This window comes from Leptinotarsa decemlineata, unplaced genomic scaffold (assembly GCF_025532065.1).
Source record: "Leptinotarsa decemlineata unplaced genomic scaffold, Ldec_3_MD MMD2_tig00026375_RagTag_RagTag, whole genome shotgun sequence".
NCBI classification, from domain to species: Eukaryota; Metazoa; Arthropoda; class Insecta; order Coleoptera; family Chrysomelidae; genus Leptinotarsa; species Leptinotarsa decemlineata.
Window position 1 is genome coordinate 2,494,940 of NW_027412711.1, and position 23,508 is coordinate 2,518,447.

At 34.2% G+C, this 23,508-nt stretch overlaps 1 protein-coding gene across 2 annotated transcripts in view; it reads right to left on the bottom strand.

The window, feature by feature from the left end:
* Nucleotides 1-23,508, bottom strand: part of LOC111514183 (serine/threonine-protein phosphatase 2A regulatory subunit B'' subunit delta) — a 372,132-nt gene that overhangs the window by 222,543 nt on the left and 126,081 nt on the right. For both annotated transcript variants that reach the window (XM_074185478.1, XM_074185479.1), the window contains exon 2: nt 22,670-22,965. In XM_074185478.1, coding sequence (XP_074041579.1) covers nt 22,670-22,833 — 164 coding nt within the window. In that variant the 5' untranslated portion in view covers nt 22,834-22,965. The remainder of the gene's footprint in view (nt 1-22,669; nt 22,966-23,508) is intronic.

Below are 23,508 nucleotides of genomic sequence, written 5' to 3' on the forward strand. Positions count from 1 at the left end.
AATGTCCTTATAGGATGAAACTGCAGTAACTTCTGTTACAAATAAAAGTGGTAACAAGCAGAACGTTTTACTCTAATTTTTATGATGATCTTCTATCACGTATAGTAGTAACAGCTACATCCATCACTTAATCTGTCTGTTTAAAATCTGTTTTTCCGTTAACCAGCTGTCGCACCCCTACGAACAACAACCCTCAGAAGTCGAAACTTGTGCGAGCTAAGGATTAACGAGGTCTTACCTTTTAACGTGTGATTCCTAACACGGAATAATGAAGAACTTTATGCAGGTGTAGAATACAATACTGAACGAACTTTAACGGTACTGCTGTTTCGTTCTATAATATAATAATAAACAGTTTATTATATTAGTTTGGAAATGTCATTATAGGACGAAACTGCAGTAACGTTTGTTACAAATAAAAGTGGTAACAAACAGAAAGTTTTTTATGATGATCTCCTATCCCGTAGTAACAGCTACATCCATCACTTTATGCACGTGTAGAAATTGCAAACATTTTAATTCACCCTAAGTTACTGCGTAAAGTCATAGTATTTTTCAAAAAGAAAAATGTTCTATTTATCTAAAGTCTGCTCCTTCGGAATTGAAAAACAATCTAACGAATCTTGACGTTTCATCTTTGACTCGTTTTATTTTCAAACGTCTTCGATAGATGTCAAACGTCTTTAAGAAGGGGGCAATGTAACTAATCTAAAGTCGCCCCTGACCGATATGCCGGCCAGCGAACAAATACATGACATTATTGCAAAAGGAATGCAGTCGGCAACCGCTGGTTAAACTCTAATTGAAACGACTACAGAATTCTAGAACGATTATTACCGATAGATAAGGCCGGCTTCTCGTCCCAAGAGAGCAGTTGAGTTCAGAAAGCGAATCGAGCGGTTAAACAAGGAATTCAAATAGTGAAGATAAATTAAGCGTTAGTTAGTTAGTGTTGAATATAAATTAGTTTGTGATTAGTGAAATATTGTTGGAAATGAATATGTTCAAGGTGGTTAATTCTTTAATTTGTTACAATATAATAGACAACGGATACAAATAACTGGCATAAAAAGTTTATTTGGGAAAACTCATAAAAATGAGTCTTTATTTTACCCATTAGTGAGATTAACAAAATTTTAGTACAATAAGATAGGAAAGTACAACGCAGACCTTAGCAGTAGGCAACTGAACAAAGGTATAGAGACAGCTCGTCATATTTTATGAGAATGTGTGGCACTGGATCATGGGGGGCGAATGAATCATGCACACTAACTGTACAAACTAGTACAAAAAACAATCTGGTTGTGATGGTTGAAGTTTCAGTGTTTTGAGAAGAAATACGAGAAATGGATGTCAGACGTCTCTCGAATAGCAAAAAAAATTATAGGCATTTTCTCGAAGGACTTAGCCCTGCAATAAATCTGAGGATGACGAATTAACCAAAGAACACAGAAAAGCTCTCACCGAGTACACTAATATTTCACGTTTGAAAATTATTTGAATATTTATTTTACTAGTGAACTTTTGAGCCTTCAATATGTTAAATGATACGTTCCCGAAAACGATCATCCTATAATACTGTTCAAGCTCAGCTTTTGGTATTCCGATGTTGAAGCAAACTATAGTCCGTTCATAATTTGTCGATAGCACAAAATGAGGGCCAAAGTCATAAAACGGTCGTAAAACTCGTAAAATCACAGGCGGAGGTTCCTGAGGTATTTATTCATCAAATATAAAGCTTCAGTTTATACTCGAAACTTGCCTTGAAAGGGTGAAGTTGTTACGAACGAAAATAATAATTTACGGCTCGTTGGTGTTTCGGAGTCTACGGCAGTAATTAACGTCTCTAATATTTATTTTGCGAATTTTGTGTAGTGCGTGAGTAACTTTTTTTCATATTCCTACAAACATATACGTACCTTTCGTTCCTGCTTGTTTTGTTTGATTGCTTGCGATGGCTTCGTCATCATCATCAACATCATCAAGTTTTACACCGGTACTGTTGCGTACAGTCTGTAAGTCTGTCTATTCACCAAGAGAGAACACTATTGTTTTGAACGTTCACGATGCTCTGATTTCTCAGAATCCCACAAACACTGTTCAGAACATAATCAAGAGTTGTGCCAATATGACGGCCGTAGGGGAGTCAACAATATTTAGGTTCCTATCAGAAAGAAAAAAAAAAGGTATAGCTAACCCAAATACAAACGAATATTTGAAGAGGGGGAGAAAACCTATTTAAATTGATGAATTTGCCAAAAATGGTATGCGAAGGAAAATTCACGAATTTTTTTACAAAAAAGAAATGCCCAATTTAAACAAAATTTTACAAGAAGTTAGAGACGACCCGGATTTGCCTCATGTCGGACAAACCAAATTGTGGCAAGTTTTAAAAGAATTAAATTTCCGGTGGGAGAAATCAGACCGAAAATCTTTTTTGATTGACCGGGAAGAGATAATATGTTGGAGAAGAAAGTATCTAAGATCTATACGAAAATTTCGGGCTGAAGGAAGGCCAATTTACTATCAGGACGAAACGTGGGTGAACGCAGGTCATACTCTCACAAAAATTTGGACAGATGAAAATATATCAAGCTCCAGGCAAGCCTTTATGGAAGGTTGGTCTACTGGTATTTCCCCACCCTCTGGTAAAGGCAGTAGATTAATAGTTTCTCACATTGGCAGTGAAAAAGGATTTGCTAAGCATGGTTTGTTGAAATTTGAATCCAAAAGCACAAAAGACTATCACGAGGAGATGACAGCTGATGTTTTCGAAGAGTATTTTGAGCAGATGATTGAACATATACCACCAAACTCAATTATACTATTAGATAATGCACCTTATCATTCACGACTAGTTGAAAGACTTCCAACGACTGCGTGGAAGAAACAGGATATCATTGACTGGCTGCGGAATAAGTCCCTGCCTTACGAAGATGGAATGGTTAAAGCAGAACTTTTAAAAATTGCCCGGCAACACAAATCTAAGTTCAAGAAATACGTAGTTGACAAAATGGCGGAAAGACGAAACATCACAGTCCTTAGACTTCCACCCTACCACTGCGAATTAAATCCAATTGAACTCATTTGGACACAAATGAAAAGCTATGTGGCTAGAAAAAATACGTCATATAAAATACAAGCTGTACGTGAATTGTTACATGAGTCTTTACAACATATTACAGATCAAAATTGGCGAGATGCAGTAAGACATGCAATAGAAGAAGAACAAAAAATGTGGGATCTTGACAATATAATTGATGCGACTGTAGAGACACAACCGCTAATTATTAACCTGCAAGACGACTCGGATTCCGAAGATGATCCTGTTTATTTTGAATTTGAATAGTTTTGTAAGTAATCGTAGTTTATATCATTTAAAAATAGTTATTAATTAAATAAATGTATCTTTAACAAATTGCAAGTAACTTATTATTTTTGAATAAAATAAAGAAATTTTTTTAAAATAAAAATACAGTTTACAGTACCTACAGTTTAAGAATATTAATATATTTATTTATTTAAAGTAACTAATGTTTTAATCATATACTCTACGACACTGGTCACTCATTTCCACTCAAAGTACCTACATAATCGGATTAAAAGTTTTATAGCTGTATTGTATTTCTTCAGATACAAGGTGGGTTAGTCGAAAACATCTTATACTGCCAGTTTTAGTTTGGTTTTTGTTATTATATCATATTAACTGTCCTCTCTGTATTTCAGTTCTCTAATGAGGGTCAAACTTGCAGTGAGCTATCAACAAATTATGAACGGACTATAGGGTAGCATATTTATTTTCTCAGTAACAGTAACATAGTCATAATACGACCTTTGCAGTCTATGAGATGATGGTTAGCAGCAGCTTGAACACAACATATTTTCTTGTATTTTCGTGAACAAGATTGAAACGCATAAGAAACATTTTCTGATTCTATCAACCAATATCTATCGGTTCCATTTCAAGTCAATTTGTGTTTTGGCTTCTTCACACAATAATTGAAGACTGAATGTAGAATGTACAGTAAAGGGCTTGAAATTTTTTGTTGACATCTTTCAAGTGTATTTTTCAGCAGTCAGGAGTCAAATTTTAAATTTATTAATCTGGAATAGAGTGGATCCAGATATCTGTTATATTTGCTTCTTCATATGTACTCAGAGCATACCAACTCAACCTTATTGGTAGATAACCTCTGTACTATTCTTTGGTGAAACGAAGGAAACATTCTTAAATATTGCCGTATAAAATATTTCAACTGATAGGTAGAATCCATTCAAATTCTGAAATGTTGAACCCTGAAACAATATGAACGGGTTATTCCATCAATTATAATTACCATGATTCCATACTCTTGTTATGAGCATTACGTCTCTCATTGAAATGCAACCCTCGTAGTGGTGCATGTTTAGGGATTCTTATGGAAGGTTCAATTTCCAGAGGTACTCATCGAAGCATCAATCAATTTCAAATGGAAAAATATCAGGAATTGATGCAATAACAGCGCCAGTCGACACGAAAGCTATCGGTATACCTTGAGGGTGAGTTTTATTGCGGTTGGTGGCAATTTCATGATCCATTAGGGGAGTTTTGAATTTGTGCCGCTTAAGATAAACTGCTTTAGGGACTGAATTTTGATATCATGATTTTCCCAGTCCATTGTGGAAATCAAATTGAAAATTAGTTATTTGTATATACTATTGAAAGTATATACAAAGTGCTGTTGGATGTCGCTTGTAGTGTAATATATAAATAGCATCAATTATTGGGAGCTATATAATTTGTTTATTTCTTCCATACTACAGTTTCATGGAATCAATACGTTTTTCCTTCCATTTTACCATGATAACCATTCCAATCTTGTAACCTCTTTTAGTTTCTACATGTCCTGTGTGTTAGACTCTTCATAAACTACTCACCTTCCGTGATCCAGTGCCTCATATTTGCATAAGATATGAGTTGTGTATGTCTACCTTCATATAACCATATTTTGTACAGGTCTTTTCTAAATGTTTCAGCTCCCGGCCTACTATTCGGTTTTTGACTCGTCAGGTGTTTCTGCCAAGTATGCTTTCGTCACCGTATAGAAATAAACACAAGTAAGTTCACTCTCCGCCATATTTGAGTCAAGATTCCCCACCTTGAATTTTATGCTCAGTCGACCTACAGCGCAACCGACTGAATTGGATGCATTTAGCCAGCGAGCTAAGTTGAGGCATGGGCTATTATTACAGAGTGAGTCGTTGTAATTGGTGTTTTTGTATTTGTGGAAAATTTGTGTCTAGTTTCAAAATGAACAAGTGTCGAGCTGTGGGCTGCTGTTTTTTGCAGGGTGATGTCGGCATTAATTTTTTTTCGATTTCCAATTGACGAAAAAAGGTATGTTTTTCTATTATTTATTATGTAAGATTGAAGTGATGAACATATAACGAAAATCATAAAATAAATTGTTATACAGGGTGTTCCTTAAACACATGCTAATATTTAAGGAGGTAATTCTTAGACCCATTTTAAGGAAAAAACGTCCTATGGACGTATGTCCTAAACGCCTTAACTTTTGAGATACAGGGTGGCAAAGTTTTCAAAAATAATCAGTTTTCTAATAATAACTGAGATAATTTTGTTGACATCTTTGGCATATTTGGTACATGTGTTCCATGCCTCAAGGCGCATTTTCTGATGTACAATTTTCCTAATTTTCTCTGCCAGTGGCGTACGTACGAGTTTTGAAATGTATATTTTTGGCGAAAAAAATACTACGCCACTGCTTTATCTTGAAATGAAAGTTATTTTTGAAATCTCCATACATTTTTGAGCACATTTGATTTTCTGGGTTTTCTTTGTCCGACGTATGGTTTTCGCTCAAAAAATTAAAAATTGCTTTACTTAAGGATAAATTCCTTAAAAATCTGATGCGGTATCATGCATCGACTGAAAGCAAATAAGAACAGATTTGTTGGAAAATAATTGAGGATCTAAAAGGTATTTGTTTGTTGTCAGATGCACTGTTCTCAATTAAAATTACGTCATAACGCAGCACCGCTTAATAATTTTTGAAAACATAAATTTAGTTATCCTGGAATAAATGACGTGTAGCAGAATTTATTTACTGCACCTCTTGGAAATATGGAATTTGTCGATATGTGATTTCTTTTAAAGATTAAAAGCAGAAAAAACAGCGTACCCACCATAGCAATAAAAAACGAATTCTTTGTATGTACAAACGTCAGTAGCTAATATTGATGTTGGTTAAAAGTAAGGTGTTGGTGTTAAAAACTGTCACAGCGCGTTTTGATTGATTTTGAAGTGTTATTGAAGTTATTTTGGTATTCCGCTGTTTTTCTGAATATCAGTAAATATGGTAAATTATACGAATGCGGAAATGGCGCAAATGCATTACGTATATGGCCTTGCCGATGGTAATGCAACAGAAGCCAGGCGCATTTATCAGGAAGGATATCCTAATCGTGCCTTACCAGATAGCCGAACCTTTTCAAATATTCATTGTCGACTTGGGGAAACTGGTAGTTTCAAGAAAGGCACTCCGGAAGGTAGACCTCGTGTAGTAAGAACTCCTGAAATTGAGGAAGCGGTGCTGCAAGAAATTGAGGAACATCCTGAGACGAGTACGAGGAAGATCGCTAGAACCCTGGATATTTGTCATCAAATTGTTTGGCGTCAAATTGTTTGGTTGATTTTTTGTTATACCCATACCATATTTCAAGAGTGCAGGCATTACTCCCCAGAGATTTTCCACAGCGTGTGAACTTCAGTCGGTGGTATCTACAAATTATTGCACTAAATCCGCAGTTTTAGACACAAATTTTGTTCACAGATGAAGCAAATTTTTCTCGGAATGCCATTCAAAATTTCCATAACAATCATGTGTGGGCTGAAGAAAATCCCAATGCAATAACCGAAACCCATTTCCAACACCAAATTTTGGTTAATGTATGGGCAGGAATTATAGGTGATCATCTAATAGGCCAATTTTTTCTACGAGGACGTTCTTATTTACACTTTCTCGAAGAAGACTTACCTGGGTTATTGGAAGATGTGCCACTTGCGTTAAGGAATCGAATATGGTACATGCACGATGGCGCCCCTGCTCATTTCAGTGTAATTGCCCGAAACCATTCAAATACAGTTTATCCTAATCGTTGGATAGGTCGCGGAGGACCTCAGCAATGGCCAGCAAGATCCCCCGATTTCAACAGTTTAGATTTTATTTTATGGGGTCACCTTAAAAATCCCGTTGATACTTTAGAAGATTTATGAGAGCGAATAGTTGCCTAGTGTGAAACAATACGAAATACGCCGGGAATATTTGAACGGGTGCGTAATTCCATGCGTAGAAGGGCGGAAGCATGCATACTAAGTGCAGGTGGCCACTTCCAACAATTTTTATAATCAGTTTTGGTATTATTACTAATTAACAAATTTGTGCTATTCGTTTAGACTTACTGTCACAAAATAAAATAAAACTCGTTTTTGTAAAAAATTTATTTTTTTGCAGATTATGTTTTCAAATATTATTAGGGAATTGGTAATGCGTTATGAAGCAATTTTCAGATTCTCATTCATTTTAGAATTGATCTAATTTCTTAATTTGCTTTCTGTCGATTTTTATTTTTTTGAGTGAAAATCATGCGTCGGACAAAGAAATGCCAGGAGATCAAATTTTCTCAAAAATAAATGAGGATTTTAAAAATGATTTTATTTTGAAAAGAAAGCATTGGCGTAGTACTTTTCCCCAAAAATATTCAATGCGAAACCCGCAGGGATGCCACTGTTTGAAAAAATACAAATTTGTGTGCATCAGAAAATGCGCCTTGAGGCATGGAACATATGTACCAAATATGCCGAAGATGTCTACAAAATTATCTCAGTTATTATTAAAAAACTGATTATTTTTGAAAACTTTGCCACCCTGTATCTCAAAAGTTAAGGCGTTTAGAACATACGTCCATAGGAAGCTTTTTTCTTAAAATGGGTCTAAGAATTACCTCCTTAAATATTAGCATGTGTTTAAGGAACACCCTGTAGACCATATATGGTGGAGTCTGAAATGTTGGGTTTTCCAGGTAGTTTAATTGAAGCCAGTCATTACCAAGAGTTTCGTTTTTATTCGTATCAAAGTTAACATCTTACATCGAAGAGTATATGCACACTAATGATTCACCAGAATCGGGGTTATACAGAATTGGTTGCTCATCACTTATTATCTAATTGTTATATATTTGAACTGCAAACAGTTCAATGTACTGAAAAGGTTGCAGTAATACATAATTAGGTCGAGGTGAGTTTAATGAACCTGCAACGTTTCTATACGTAGAATTGTGGAAAAGACAATTGAATATAATACGAATTTGGTAAACTATTTGAAATGTAAAATATGTGACTTAAATCTTTATCACACCTCCCTTGGCAAAATAAAAAGAAAAGTTTTTAAAAAAAAAAATTTTCTTTTTCTTCTAATCACTAAAACTAAATCTAATTACAGTATCTAATCTAATTATAGTATCACTCAGTTGTAATACGGTTTCACTCTGTTTTTATGCACTGTCACTTCTTTATTGTCCACTTTAATCACTATATTCGGGTGTTCGTCTCTTATCACTGAATAAGGACCCTTAAAAAGTTCTAGCATTTTATTAGTAACATTATTTTTCACTAAAATTAAATCTCCTACTCTAAACTCATTACTAGGATTACAGTACTCATCATATCTCTCTTTTCTATTTGTTTTACATTTTAACAAATTATTTCTTGCATCGGCACATGCTCGCTGAAGACGGTGTTTCAGTTCTAGAGGATAGTTATCAAAAGTATACAGAGGATCAATATTTTCACCAATGTTAGTGGGAAGTTTCGGTAAATGCCCAAAAACTAGCTCGTAAGGAGAATATTTTGTTTCTGTATGAACCGTTGTATTGTATGAAAAACACCAAAAAGGAAGCCAAGTGCTCCATGCAGACTTAAATTTAGATGTCTGCATTCTTAGGTACGCGCCTAGATGTTTGTGTGAATTTTCTAAGGATCCTATTGTCTGTGGGTGATATGCACACGAATTGAGTTGTTTTATATCAAGTAATTTACACATTTCGGCGAATACTGAATTTATGAATTCGGTACCCTGGTCCGAAAGAATTTGTTTCGGAATTCCGTATCGTAAAACAAAATTATTAACGAATGATTTCGCTACGGTTACTGCTTCTTTATTTGGTAGTGCAAATGCCTCCACAAATTTTGACAAGTCGCATTGTAATGTCAAAATATATTTATTGTTCTCAATGTCTTGTTCGATAGGTCCTACTAAATCTAAGGATATTTTCTCAAACGCGTATGATGCTGTTGTTGTTATATTCAGGGGTTCTATAAATTGTTTAGAGTGTTTGTATCTTTGGCAGTCATCGCAAATTTTTACAAATTTTTCTACGTCATTGTACAGTCCCTTCCAATTGTAATACCTTTTGATGTTGTTATACATTCTATTGATACCTGCGTGACCTCCTGTATGTAGAATGTGAAAATCATTTAAAATTAATTGTCTAGTTGCTGAATCGTTAATGATTTGGCAGTTGTTTATGAATGTAATTTTTGTTTTCGACTTCTTGAAGATTTTTGAAATATATTTAATTATATCTGCAGATAAATTGTTATTTTTATCGATTAATATTTCTGGAATATTTTCTTGTCCGGACAACTTTTGACAGTCTTTCAACATTTCTCGAAGATATAATGCTGAGCAAGAATCTGTCTTATTTAAATATATAATCTGCAAGCTTGCGTCATAAATTAAATAATCGTTCATGAACTTAAATTGTTTTTCTGACTTCCGTAGTGCATTGAATTGTTGTGAGCTCAATATTTTCAATTCAGTTACGTTATAAGGCTTTTTCAAAACTTCGACAATTCCGGGGTGATCAGTCCTAGTTTCATCGTTTACACTCGGGTTATCCAGCAATCTCTTTGTTCGTGAACGTGTTATAACATTCACAGAGGCATCAATTTTTCTGGACATTTCTTTCAAGTTGTCAGATGGTATTTCTACTCGAGAAAGAGCGTCTGCAACGTTTGAATTGCCCTTAACGTACTGTACTACATAGTCATATTCATCTAAAACAAGTCGAAATTTCGTCAGTCTACTAGACGGTTGATTTGAGCCGTACAAAAATATAAGAGGCCTATGATCGGTCTGTATTACAAATTTTCTTCCATACAAATATGGTCTGTAATGTTTCACTGACCAAACTATAGCTAAAAGCTCTAGTTCAATAATGCTATAATTTCTTTCTGCTTTATTTAATGTTCTACTGGCATATGCAATTGGTTTATTGTCTCCGTTACAGAGTACTCCTGAAATTGCTATTTTTGAGGCATCAGTTTTCAGTATGAAAGTGTTTTCAGCTGAAAAATCTGGGTATTGTAAAACTGGAGGTGATGTTAATCTTGATTTCAAATTTTCAAATGCTTCTTGACATTCATCAGTCCAGATAAATTTTTCACCTTTTCTAGAAAGTTTGTTCAGAGGTGATGTTATATGAGCAAAATTTGGAATAAACGACCTGTAATAATTAGCAAAAGCTACAAATCGTTTCGTTTCCTGTGCGTCTTTGGGTACTGGATATTGTTGTAATGCCAGAATTTTTGACGGGTCGGAATATACTCCTGACGCTGAAATTTAATGACCTAAATAAATGATTTCTTTTCTGAAAAATTGACATTTACTTGGGTTGAGTTTTAAATTTACCTTTCGCAACCTGTGTAAAACTTTCGTTAAATTTTTGTTGTGATCCATTAAACTATTTCCCAGAATAATAATATCGTCTAAGTAAACAAAACAACATTCAAAATTTAAACCTGTCATAGCCATAGTTAAAGCCCTTGAGAATACACTGGGACTTACTTTCGCACCCATTGGCAATCTGGTCATTTGATATTGCCCTGTATTCGTGGTGAAAGCTGTATACTCTCTAGAAGCTGGGTCGAGTTCAATTTGGTAATATCCTTGTGCTAAGTCAAGATGGGAAAAATAAATTGCACCGGAAAGTGAATCTAAAATCTCATTAATATTAGCAATAGGAAATTTTTCGTCTTTAAGACATTTATTTAGTAATCTATAGTCAATAACAACTCTCCACTTGCGTTCCCCATTTTCGTCCGATTTTTTGGGTACTATTAGTAGTGGTGACGACCATGGAGATCTAGCAGGTTCTATTATTTTATCGTTTAACATTTTTTCAATCTGTTTTTCAATTTCCAGTTTTTGTGATTGAGGTAGTCTGTATGGTTTTGTGTACACGGGGTTTGTGTTTTCGTTGAGTTTAATTGAATGTTTATAAATGTTAGTTACTGAAAGTATATCATTGGGTAAATGGAAAACGTCCGCGAATTTCGCACAGATATGGTCGAGTGCTCGTTTTTCCTCTCCATTTAGTCCGTCTTTACAAATTGATTTTAAGACTTCTTCCACTCGTTGAACGGATGAAACATTCATGTCGTTGTAAGAAATAATTTCGAACAATTTGGCGTCAGCAATTTTCGGTGAAAAATTCTTAATTTCTACTGGTTCTTCTCGCGTGTTCAGAATTTTTACTGGAATTTCATTTCCGTCTACCGGTTTTGAAATAGATCCGGCAACAAAGACACCACTGGCTATTTCTTGTGGAAATACTATGCATTCAAAATTTTTGTTTATCTTGAAGTACTTGATTATTTCACAGCGCGGGGGAATACTAGTATTTTTATTGAAGTTGGACTCTATTGGAATTGTAAATTTATTCCCATAAACTGTGAAAGAAAACTCAAAATTTTCATAATCTATGATTGCTGAGTATTTTTTGAAAAAATCTGCACCTAAAATCCCTTGTATGTTATTGTCAAATGATTCTATTATAAAGAATTTATGTGTGAACTCATTTTTGCCGGCTTGTAAAGGTAAGTATAATGACCCTAGCGTATTTGTTGACCCTGAAATTCCGTCGATTTTTATTGTGTCTGAATAATCTATTGTAGACAAGTGTCTGTTTACATGTTTGTGGAAAAGTGCGCTAATCGATGCACCTGAGTCGAGAAGTAAATGAATTTCCTGATTATTGTAATTGAATCTGACATAGTTTAAATCGTGTATATCAAAGTTAGCATAATTTTTCAGACTATTGGCCTCGAAAAAATGTTTGCTCTTGTGAGCTGTTTTGATTTGATTCCTCGTTTTCTACACTATTTACTAAAAACATATTTTGTCTTCTGTTGTCTCTTCCAATATTTTGATTTTGTTGGGGACGATAATTTGGTGAGTTTTGAGAGAAACGATTTCTATTCATAGGGTTGTTTTGTCTGTTAACACTATTGAATCTCCCTCGAAAATTGTTGTTTGGGATGTACCTTGTATTGTTATGTCTGTTCGAACTGTTTTGATACCTGTTCCCGTTTTGTCCTCTATATCTATTGTTAAAATTTTTGAAATGATGATTTTGTTTACTTCGAATATGAAACATAGTCGGTGGTTGATGGTTGTCTTGTGTGAATTCGTCTTTTGCTCCATTAATTGCGTCTGTCAGTGTGTTGTAATTCCGAGCTTTTATAATAGTTCTAAGTTCTGTATTTTGTATACCTTTTGCGAAAACGTCAATTGCTAGTTTTTCATTCTCTTTCCTGAAAATTTCAATAGAATCTGTGTTGTCACCTGCCTGAGCTAAAGTAAGATCTGACATTAGTGTTTCTATTGATCTTCCATATTCATCGATACTTGAGTTACCTTGTTTTATATTTTGTAATTTAGCCGAAAGTGTTGGAGCTGATTGCTTTGGCAAAAAGTTAGTTTTTAAATCTTTTAATAAATTTGCGGCGGTGGTATAATTGTTTTTCATTCGGATTTTATCTCTGTGAGATATGCAAGCTTTAAGAACATAATTTATTAAAGATTGTTTGCCTAACGTGTCTAACGTAGGTTCATATAATTCAATTCCCTCTATTAACTGATACACGCCTTCAGTTGTGCCATTTAATTTTGGCAGTAAGTTAGCTGCTGTTTTGAAATCAAATTTGTCTCCACTCATGATTATCTCTGTGATCAAACCTGTATCTATATTAGTGCTAATATCTATTTTCCTAACTGAACTGATCCTATCATCCAAAATATTTTTTACTCTAGTAGATACTTTCTCTAATCTATGTAAATATAATTCTACTTGAGCAATTTCATCCTTAGTTGGCCCGCTATTATTAAATTTATGAACTAATTCATTAATAAGTGAATTAATATTTTCTAACCTCTGATACCGTCTCTGCGTAGCTGCTTCACTTCGTTTTTCGTAAGAATCTTTGCGAAGATTTTCTTCAAATTTCATCAATTGTTCTTCAGCTCCTGTGAACTCCTTCAGAATATCCCTGCTGCTCATGAGACCTGGATACTAGCGTATTCTAATATTCTCTTTTTCAGTTGGAATTAATACCTTCTCGAGACCTTCGAAGTTCGCTTAACGCGATTTGTCGTTCCATTGATTTTTTCATACCATCTCGCATTTTCCTCCATATAAAATAAATAATAACAATTGCGATGAATATTATAATTGGAATTATCATTCCGTCGGTGTGTGTAAATTCGGTGGAACTGGATTGATTTGCATTATTTGATCCCGTGCCAGTAGCTTGTATCTGCAGTCTTTCTTCGTTTGTAACTTTTGATCCACACATTTTTAACTATTTGGTTTTTTCTCTTCACACTGGTTGGACTGGACTGGCAGGATCGCCATGAAATGTTGGGTTTTCCAGGTAGTTTAATTGAAGCCAGTCATTACCAAGAGTTTCGTTTTTATTCGTATCAAAGTTAACATCTTACATCGAAGAGTATATGCACACTAATGATTCACCAGAATCGGGGTTATACAGAATTGGTTGCTCATCACTTATTATCTAATTGTTATATATTTGAACTGCAAACAGTTCAATGTACTGAAAAGGTTGCAGTAATACATAATTAGGTCGAGGTGAGTTTAATGAACCTGCAACGTTTCTATACGTAGAATTGTGGAAAAGACAATTGAATATAATACGAATTTGGTAAACTATTTGAAATGTAAAATATGTGACTTAAATCTTTATCACAAGTCATTAATATACAGACTTTTTATTATGACTTTAACTTGATAAAATTGAACTTTACGATCAGTATATGCCTCCAGTTCTACTGGAAATCTACAAAGGAAAATAATTGTTGAACCACATCAAATTTTAATTTGTATCTGTAGGAAAACAATTACTTCCACTGAAATCGTTGCAAAATCAAAGTATAAAATGTATATTCAAATAACCTTTTTTGGAGCCTACTTTTCATTTATATGTTCCAGATAATCTACTATAAATTGTATATGTCTTTTGTTAGATTCTGTCATCAGTAACGAAAAACATTAGAATTTCATTCGATTAACAAACTTCATAATTAGCAAACTAGGCAACCCAAAACTAATAATTCTGTATTTTATACTGAAGTTTTGATTTACAACAATCAACCCAATAATATAAAAAAATATTTCAGAAAAACGATTTGAAAAAAATGGAATAAACGTTTGCTAAACTACCTCTTTTTGTTTCCCATCAAATTCTGCTTCAATCTATTCAGTACCTTTATTCATTTGTATTTATATTTGTATAAAAAACCGCCTAAATAAAGATGCATTCCCCACAATTCGTTCAAGTAAGAATAACGGTTCGCAATAAATCGAACAACGATAACGACCTTGGAAATTCCTTCAATTCAGTCACAGGAGATTATAATTCTATTATTATATGAGACAATCTCCCCAAATATAAACAGTTTTTGGGCTACCTGCCGTAATTGCTAATGATTATTGGGTTCTATAAGGTCAAGGAATTTTAGAGAGCCACATTTTCATTTATGACTAGAAGTATTCTAGGGAAAAGTATTCATACTGAAGTTAAAAATTATATTTTCAACAGTTGATATACCCAGGACATCGGGAACTGCTCATACAAGTGGGAACGTGAAACCCCAAATTCACGGTGAACTCGAAGAAGAATCAGAAATCTGTATAAACGAGGAATCTTTCGATAAGGAAACTGATATGGAAATTCTCATTTATTTCCAACTAACTTTCAAAGGATGAAGGTTAAATTAGCCAATCAAGTTTTCAGTCATTCGGTAGCTACAGCGATTAATACCTATGCCAGTTTCATTCAGATACTATCAGCAGCAATAGAAACGGCTACATTCATTGAAAATATGGATAAAGTGTTTGATATTTTGAATTCAAATAGATTTGACGATGTGAAAGATTTCAATAAATCTTTTTTTGGAACATCAAAACAAATTGATTTTCTGAAAGAAATGAAAATATTTTTCAGCAAATTAATTGTAATATCAAAAAAAGGAAAAAACATCACTGGACAAATGAGATTCACTGAGGGGTGATAAAGTGTTTGATATTTTAAATTCAAATAGATTTGACGATGTGAAAGATTTCAATAAATCTTTTTTGGAACATCAAAACAAATTGATTTTCTGAAAGAAATGAAAATATTTTTCAGCAAATTAATTGTAATATCAAAAAAAGAAAAAAACATCACTGGACAAATGAGATTCACTGAGGGGTGATAAAGTGTTTGATATTTTAAATTCAAATAGATTTGACGATGTGAAAGATTCCAATAAATCTTTTTTTGGAACATCAAAACAAATTGATTTTCTGAAAGAAATGAAAATATTTTTCAGCAAATTAATTGTAATATCAAAAACAGGAAAAAACATCACTGGACAAATGAGATTCACTGAGGGGTGATAAAGTGTTTGATATTTTAAATTCAAATAGATTTGACGATGTGAAAGATTTCAATAAATCTTTTTTGGAACATCAAAACAAATTGATTTTCTGAAAGAAATGAAAATATTTTTCAGCAAATTAATTGTAATATCAAAAAAAGAAAAAAACATCACTGGACAAATGAGATTCACTGAGGGGTGATAAAGTGTTTGATATTTTAAATTCAAATAGATTTGACGATGTGAAAGATTTCAATAAATCTTTTTTGGAACATCAAAACAAATTGATTTTCTGAAAGAAATGAAAATATTTTTCAGCAAATTAACTGTAATATCAAAAAAAGGAAAAAACATCACTGGACAAATAGATTCACTGAGGGGTGGCAGATAACAATTTCGACATTTCTGCAACTTTGGGAAAACCTACATAGTGAAGGACACTCCTACATATTGACGAGGAATATAAATCGGGACTGTGTGGAAACTTATTTTGGTCAACTTAGAAATATTTGTGGAAATGACAGAAACCCAACTCCTATTCAAATAACCAGAGCTTTCAAAAACAAATTTACTCTTCAGTATTTCACACAGGCAGAAGGAACTAACTGTCTAGAAGATTCTAGTGAGATTCTTGTGGAAGTTCCAAAAAATCCCTATGAATCTTTGAGAGTAGGGACAAATGATTATAGAGCTTCAGCCACTACAGAAGGCCACAGCTTGGGCTACGTTTGTGGATATCTTTTGAGAAAATGTTTAAGAAAACATTCATGTGAAGTATGTACGAATTTTGCCACGACGGCTAGTATCACACTGAATGAAACAAATGTATATAGTCATTTCAAGGCATATAGTAATACAGTAGCCAAACAGTTTCGGATTTTATATATGCCTCTAGATTCATTTTTATAATGTATCATTCTTCTAGAGACAGAATTTCTTGATCATTTCAACAATTTATGTGCCACTGATTGCATGGGCAACCAGCTCAAAAGAATATTTTCAAAAATCAACATTTATCACCCTTGTGATAATTTTCCTTTGGATTATTTATTTTCTCTTTTCACAAGGGTAAGAATTTATTATACTTTGAAATTTGCCAATAGAAACTTGAAAACAAATGTTGAAAAAAAAACAAAAACTCATCATTCTAAAAAACCTTTTAAATATATTAGCATAAGTTTTCATAACCTAAATTGTATAATCTTACTTTATAAAGTATACGTTTATTTCACCACCTTATATTGTTTTTTATCAATTCCTAAACAGTTCACATTTATTGGGAGCTCCTCGTAGCAATGATGAAGTCAGATCATGGTCACATATTTTTTGATCGAACCTTGTGCAGAGGTGCACAACAGCTCTTAGCCTACACCCTCCTGCCCCGCCACATGCCAGCAAAAAATAAAATTTCGACCCGAAACATCAAAGAAGCCAACGGGAGTGAATTTACTTCTGTTTATTAGGAGGTGGTTGACAATGTTACGTGGTGTATTTCATCAGTTCGGACTTCCATTGTCTAATATAATATAAATTGATTTGAAATCCCTGAAAGAATGTGTGAAAAATTAAAAAGATTAACCAAAAAATAACAATTTCATTAAACAAAAAAATTAAATTACAAATAAATAACATACAAGCAACAACCAAAAAAAAATAAAAAATTGAAATATTAATACAAGCTGAAAATTAAAAAATATAATTTACAAAAACTGAAAAATAAAAAATTAAAAGATTCCAAACCAAGTTACGTCACGACGTTCCGATTGTAAGTATCCACAATCGTCTTCGGGTGATAACTGGACTTCATTGGTTTTAGCGGGAGATGACCGTTGGCGGGTGTCGGTCGTTTTCAGCTTGATTAGGGGTTTCCACACAGGACAGTATCTGAACCAGAAATCCAACCACCATCAATCGACTAAGAGAGGAATCATCAAGACTCTACTAGACCGTGCTATCGGGCTCTGTAATAAAAAGGAAGGTCTCGAAAAGGAACTAGGCATCATCAAAAATGATCTTCAACGGAATGGTTACTCCAGAATGATGGTAGAACAGGCTTTAGCTACAAGACAGCAAGAGCTCCACAAGGAAGAGAAGCCGCCACAACCAGTACTTGTACTTCCCTACATCAGAGGATTATCAGAAAGGATAAGAAGAATTGGGTCCAAGTGTAACATCAGGACCCGCTTCAGATCTGGGAGCACTATCCGTAGCAGCCTCACGAAAACCAGGCCACCAAACGCGGACTGCGGTTCCAAGAATTGCATTTACCGGATACCCTGCGAGTGAAACATCGGTGAAACTAAGAGGCCATTGAAAGTTCGCATTGCTGAGCACAAGAATCACACACAGCGAAGAGAAACCAGCAAATCCGGAATAGCAGAGCATGTTTGGTATCTCCAGCTAAAACCAATGAAGCGGAGAGAGGGACGAAGCGTTAGGTGAAAGCACTCGAATGACCTAAATAGTCAGATTTCGGATGAATAAGTACAGTTATCACCCGAAGACGATTATGTATACTAACAATCGAAACGTCGTGACGTCACTTGGTTTGGAATCTTTTAATTTAAATTTTTCAATTTTTGGTAATCATGTTTTTTAATTTTTTAATTTTCATCTTGTGTTAATATTTCAAATTTTTTTTTGTTGTTGCTTGTATGTTATTTCTTTGTAATTTCAGTTTTTGTTTAATAAAATTATTATTTTTTTGGTATTTTTTTTTTTATTTTATACAGATTCTTTCAGGGATTTCAAATCAATTTATATTATATTAGACAATGGAAATCCGAACTGATGAATTACTTATGTTTACTTATTTATGTACGGTGCTCTCGTGATAACTGTCCATCAATCTATCTTCATTGTTTGAAACTGTGAAGTTTGTGTCGAACGTGTACTTCAGTTTCACGTCATCTGTGGATATATTTGATGTTCGTTCCTTTTCATATTCCGATATTTCTATTTCATCTCATTAGTATTCAGAAAGGTCTCTGTTATTGGTGTGGTTATCATTGCTCCCGTTATTTCCAAACTAGCAAATCTTTGCATTATGTCATTTCATTCAGTTATACAGTGCTAGTCAAAAGTCCCCTCCCCCCCTCGTATCTTTGGAACGGGTATACTTATAATAATGAAATTTGGAGGGTGGAAATAAACGGATGTAGGCTTCTTAACTGGTCATAACAAGAGACGCAATAGTCATAAATGACGTCACAAGGCCACTGTGACCAAAAATTTTAAATGGGACCCTATGGCAAGTGACAGCTTGTTTGAAAGGTATTGAAAATACCTATTCAGTCATACCAATTTTGTTTGGGTTTCGGCTGATTTTGATTGATAAAATGAAGAAATAGGAAAATTATTGTTTTGCATTTAATTAATAAAGATTTTAAAGTACGCCTCTGGTTCATTGTCAAAAAGGTTGACGTGTTTGAATTATCTACTTGTCAAAAGTGTTTATACCTTGAAAATTTACTAAGCTATTGTTTAACGAGACGTTTAAGTGTTGACATAGGCAAAATGGTACGTACTGTAGCCGACAAAGTAGCAGCTATCTTAATAATTGGTGAATGTAGAAACAATTTCCATGCAGCGGAACGACTGTTTAATGAGAGATACCCCGATCGCCCTATATCGAGGGTTTATTTGAGGGAGCTTCTTCGGAAGTTTGAAGCATCAGGTAGTGTTCAAGATACCAAACGATCTGGTCGACCCACAATTAGTGATGACAAAAAAATTGACATACTTGAAGAATGGTAGTGAACCCTACTTCTTCCACAGCCCAAGTTGCGTCTATCTGTGAAGTCAGTCAAAGGACAGTACATAGGGTGTTGGCTAAAAACAAATTTCATCCATACAAATTAAAAATGGTGCACCAACTTTCAGATGATGACCCCGACCGAAGACTAGAATTCTGTGAAACTATGTCCGATAAAATGAACCAACAACCAGGATACATACAGACAATTTGTTTTAGTGACGAAAGTACTTTCTTTCTCAATGGAAATGTTAACACTCAAAATGTGAGGTATCGGAGTGACACAAATCCTCACATCTTTCGTGAAAAACATACTCAATTTCCAGAAAAAGTAAATGTTTGGGCAGGTATTTTGGGAAACCACATAGTTGGGCCTCTTTTTCTCAATGCTAACTTAAGCGGTGAATTGTATCTGGAGATGTTACAAACTGATATTGAGGCGTTAATTCTTGAAATTCTAGAAGATAATCCAGATGAATTCGACAACTTGGAAATAACGTTTCAACAAGATGGTGCTTCTGCACACTATTACGGTGCAGTAAGACGGTTCCTAGATAAAGAATATCGTGGTAGATGGATTGGACGGCGAGGTTCGATCGAATGGCCAGCTCAGTCACCGGACCTTACACCATTAGATTTTTTTCTATGGGGGTACTTGAAATCTAAGGTTTACGCTACAGCACCTGACAGTATTGCCATTCTGAAACAACGAATTGTTGAAGAATGTAGGGCAATTTCCGTTGACACACTGGGACGAGTACGACAAGAGTTTAGCAATAGCCAGGAAGTAGATGGAGCACATTTTGAACACTTATTATAAGAACTGGTTCTTAAATCTTTATTAATTAAATGCGAAACTATAATTTTCGTATTTCTTCAATTTATCAATCAAAATCAGCCGAAACCCAAACAAAATTGGTATGACTGAATAGGTATTTTTAATACCTTTCAAACGAGCTGTCACTTACCATAGGGTCCCATTCAAAATTTTTGGTCACAGTGGCCTTGTGACGTCATTTATGACTATTTCGTCACCTGTTATGACCAGTTAAGAAGCCTACATCCGTTTATTTCCACACTCCAAATTTCATTATTATAAGTATACCCGTTCAAAAGATACGAGGGGGGGAGGGGACTTTTGACTAGCACTGTAGAATAAATGTATGATGTAAGAAATCGCCTGAGGAAGCTATTGTATAGGGAAACACGTGTGGTGGTTTTTCCAAAGTGTTCAGTTAGAGTTTCAAATTGATTTTGATCGTCTAAATACTTGGTTACTTGGTCATTTTTGGAATCTAGTATCACTTCAGATATTGATTTTCGCTATCCTTACTATCATAGACAATTGTATCTAGCAGTTGGCTTTTTACCTTTATATTTTTATACAAAAAAAGTTGGAAACTTCCGGAGAAAGGAAAAAACCAATTAAGTGCAGAATAATCTCTTAAGGATGAGTTTCATGTAAGTGAAATTTTATATCAATGCTCTTACATATATAACATTATATGACGTTCTAGTAAATGCTATCAGTTTGAATTCCATAATGGATGTTTGGAGTATAAACTGAAAAGGATAAAAATGATTTTCGTGTAATTCAGATTTCTTATGAAAGAAGTTATTTCGAAAGAGTTTTTCTCTTTTGTGTAATCCAATGGGCATATGGAAGTAGTTGTTTCGGAAAGGTTTTTTCTATAAGTTTGTAACTGAAAGGATTTTTGTGTATGACCTACGTGTCTTTGTAAAAAGTTTATTTTGATCTTAGTTGTACTCTTTCTTTCTACAAAAATCTCCCACATTTTTTGTATAACAATGGAGAAGTAGAAACACAAAAACATTTTTTCTCATAAACTGATCTCTCCTGATTTTTTTTCCAATTTATATGGTACAATTATATGGAATATTATGTGGCTTATAAGTGAAGCTTAATAAGAAAATAAATTAGGAAATACTACTTTGAATTTGAAATCTCAATAAAATTTTATTTGGTATTATCATTTAGAACAATTTACGAACATGGAAACTCATTTTTCTCAAAATCTCATGAAAAAGAAGGAGATTGCAAAAGATGACGTGTCATTAGCGATCATATTCTATAAATTCGATATGTATTTGTACTAGTATCCACAGCGTTTGATATGCAATATATCATTGATTTCTTAAGAAATAACATGAACATTGAGGAGTTTGATTATTTTCAGTGACTTTGTGTTCATTTGCTCAATGAATTAAGATAATAACCAACTTCTTAACTGAATATTATAAAGAGAACCCATTTCGTTTGTTCGAGGATTTTTATATGAAAGGTAGAACTGTAACCTCCAACGCAAAATGAATCCAAAACATGCAAACTTTCAAACACCAGAACTGCAATACTATTCTCGACGCGGAATTCACCAAGCAAGTTGGCGTTTTCAAACCCTGATTATTTACATCTAACAGGGTACATTTTTATGAGTAAGCACACATCTATGATTTTGGGTAGAAATTGAAGAGACATTTTTCTTATCAAAGATCAACGGTGATTTATATAACCGTGAACAATGACCTGTTTCAAAATTTGTCACTGTTCACATTTCTCATGCCATACTTTCCTATTTCGAAACTTTGGAAAGCATCCAAAGGTTACTGTCATTTAATGATCCTAACAATTTTAGTCTAAAATTGTTGAGATTGGTACATCTGTTCAACAAAAATCTGGTTTTCCGTTAACCAGCTGTCACACCCCTACAAACGACAACCCTCAGAAGTCGAAACATGTGCTAGCTAAGGATTAACGAGGTCTTACCTTTTAACGTACTACTCCTAACACTGATTCCTAACATGACAATAGACTTTCAAAAGACTGGAAATAACAAAGTGCATAGCATAGTGTAACTATGAACAGCAATAAATGTTTCACTCCAAACATCCCATTGTTTACCTTTATTCGAATATCTCTGTTGAAGAGTCAGCACGAAGTTTTCCGTCAAACTCTACCGAAAATAATTGAAGTGTATCTAGAAGTGGACGTGTACCATATTAAATTTAATAGGCCAGTCTAGTTCATCCTTTGAAGACACCAACTTGGTTGGTGAAACACGCGTCCAGAACACGCGTTTCATAACCTTCCACTCAAAACATCATTACTTTGACTCACCCCAATTTAGAAGTGTCTCCAGCGGCATGGCAAGTTATAAGATCAGCGGGACCTAGTCCTCTAGATTTCCAGTTCTGATAGATCGCTTCAGCCTGATCGGAGATCTGTTTGGCTATTGCAGCTATGTCATCGTCAGGATCCCTTCTGCGCGCTGTGGTAGTCATTTTGTTTTCAATGATTTCTTTTCTTATTAATCAACTCGTTCTCAGCTCCAAGTAGATGGATTATTGAGGTAACAAAATGAAGGATTCTGCCAGGTCACGGCCATCCTCAGTTTTGAGACGACAAAAGCAAATCTGCAAGAAAAGGGTTCGTTAATGGTTGATAATAATACAATAGTAGAAATGTGTTTAATTGAAAGTACTTTAATTACTGTCAAAAATTAGGGTCAACATTGTCTGTCACAAAAATCAGTTACAAATGAAGACGCTGGAATTTATGGGAAACGTTTAAAAAAATGTTAAGACAAAAACAAAACGAATTTTTATTTTGAAATATTCCTCTGTAATTCTCATTCTTCAATCGCTTCCCGCAATGCATTAATTTTTATCAAGAATAAAATTGTCTGAAAAAAAAAAACTGATAATTACATAATATTTCAGAAAAAATTGACATTGATGTTTGATGTCAAAAGTAGGAGATTTGAGCCGGTTTTAAGCCTCCCCCCACCACTACAACGTCACGTGGAGTGAATGACCTAGACCGACTCATGCCTCCCCCCACAATTATGACGTCATTAACGACGTAATGGTTTAATTAGGGTGACCTTGAACGACATGTCCGACTCATGTCTCCCCCCACCACTATGACGTCATTACCGTCGTAATGGTGTAATTAGG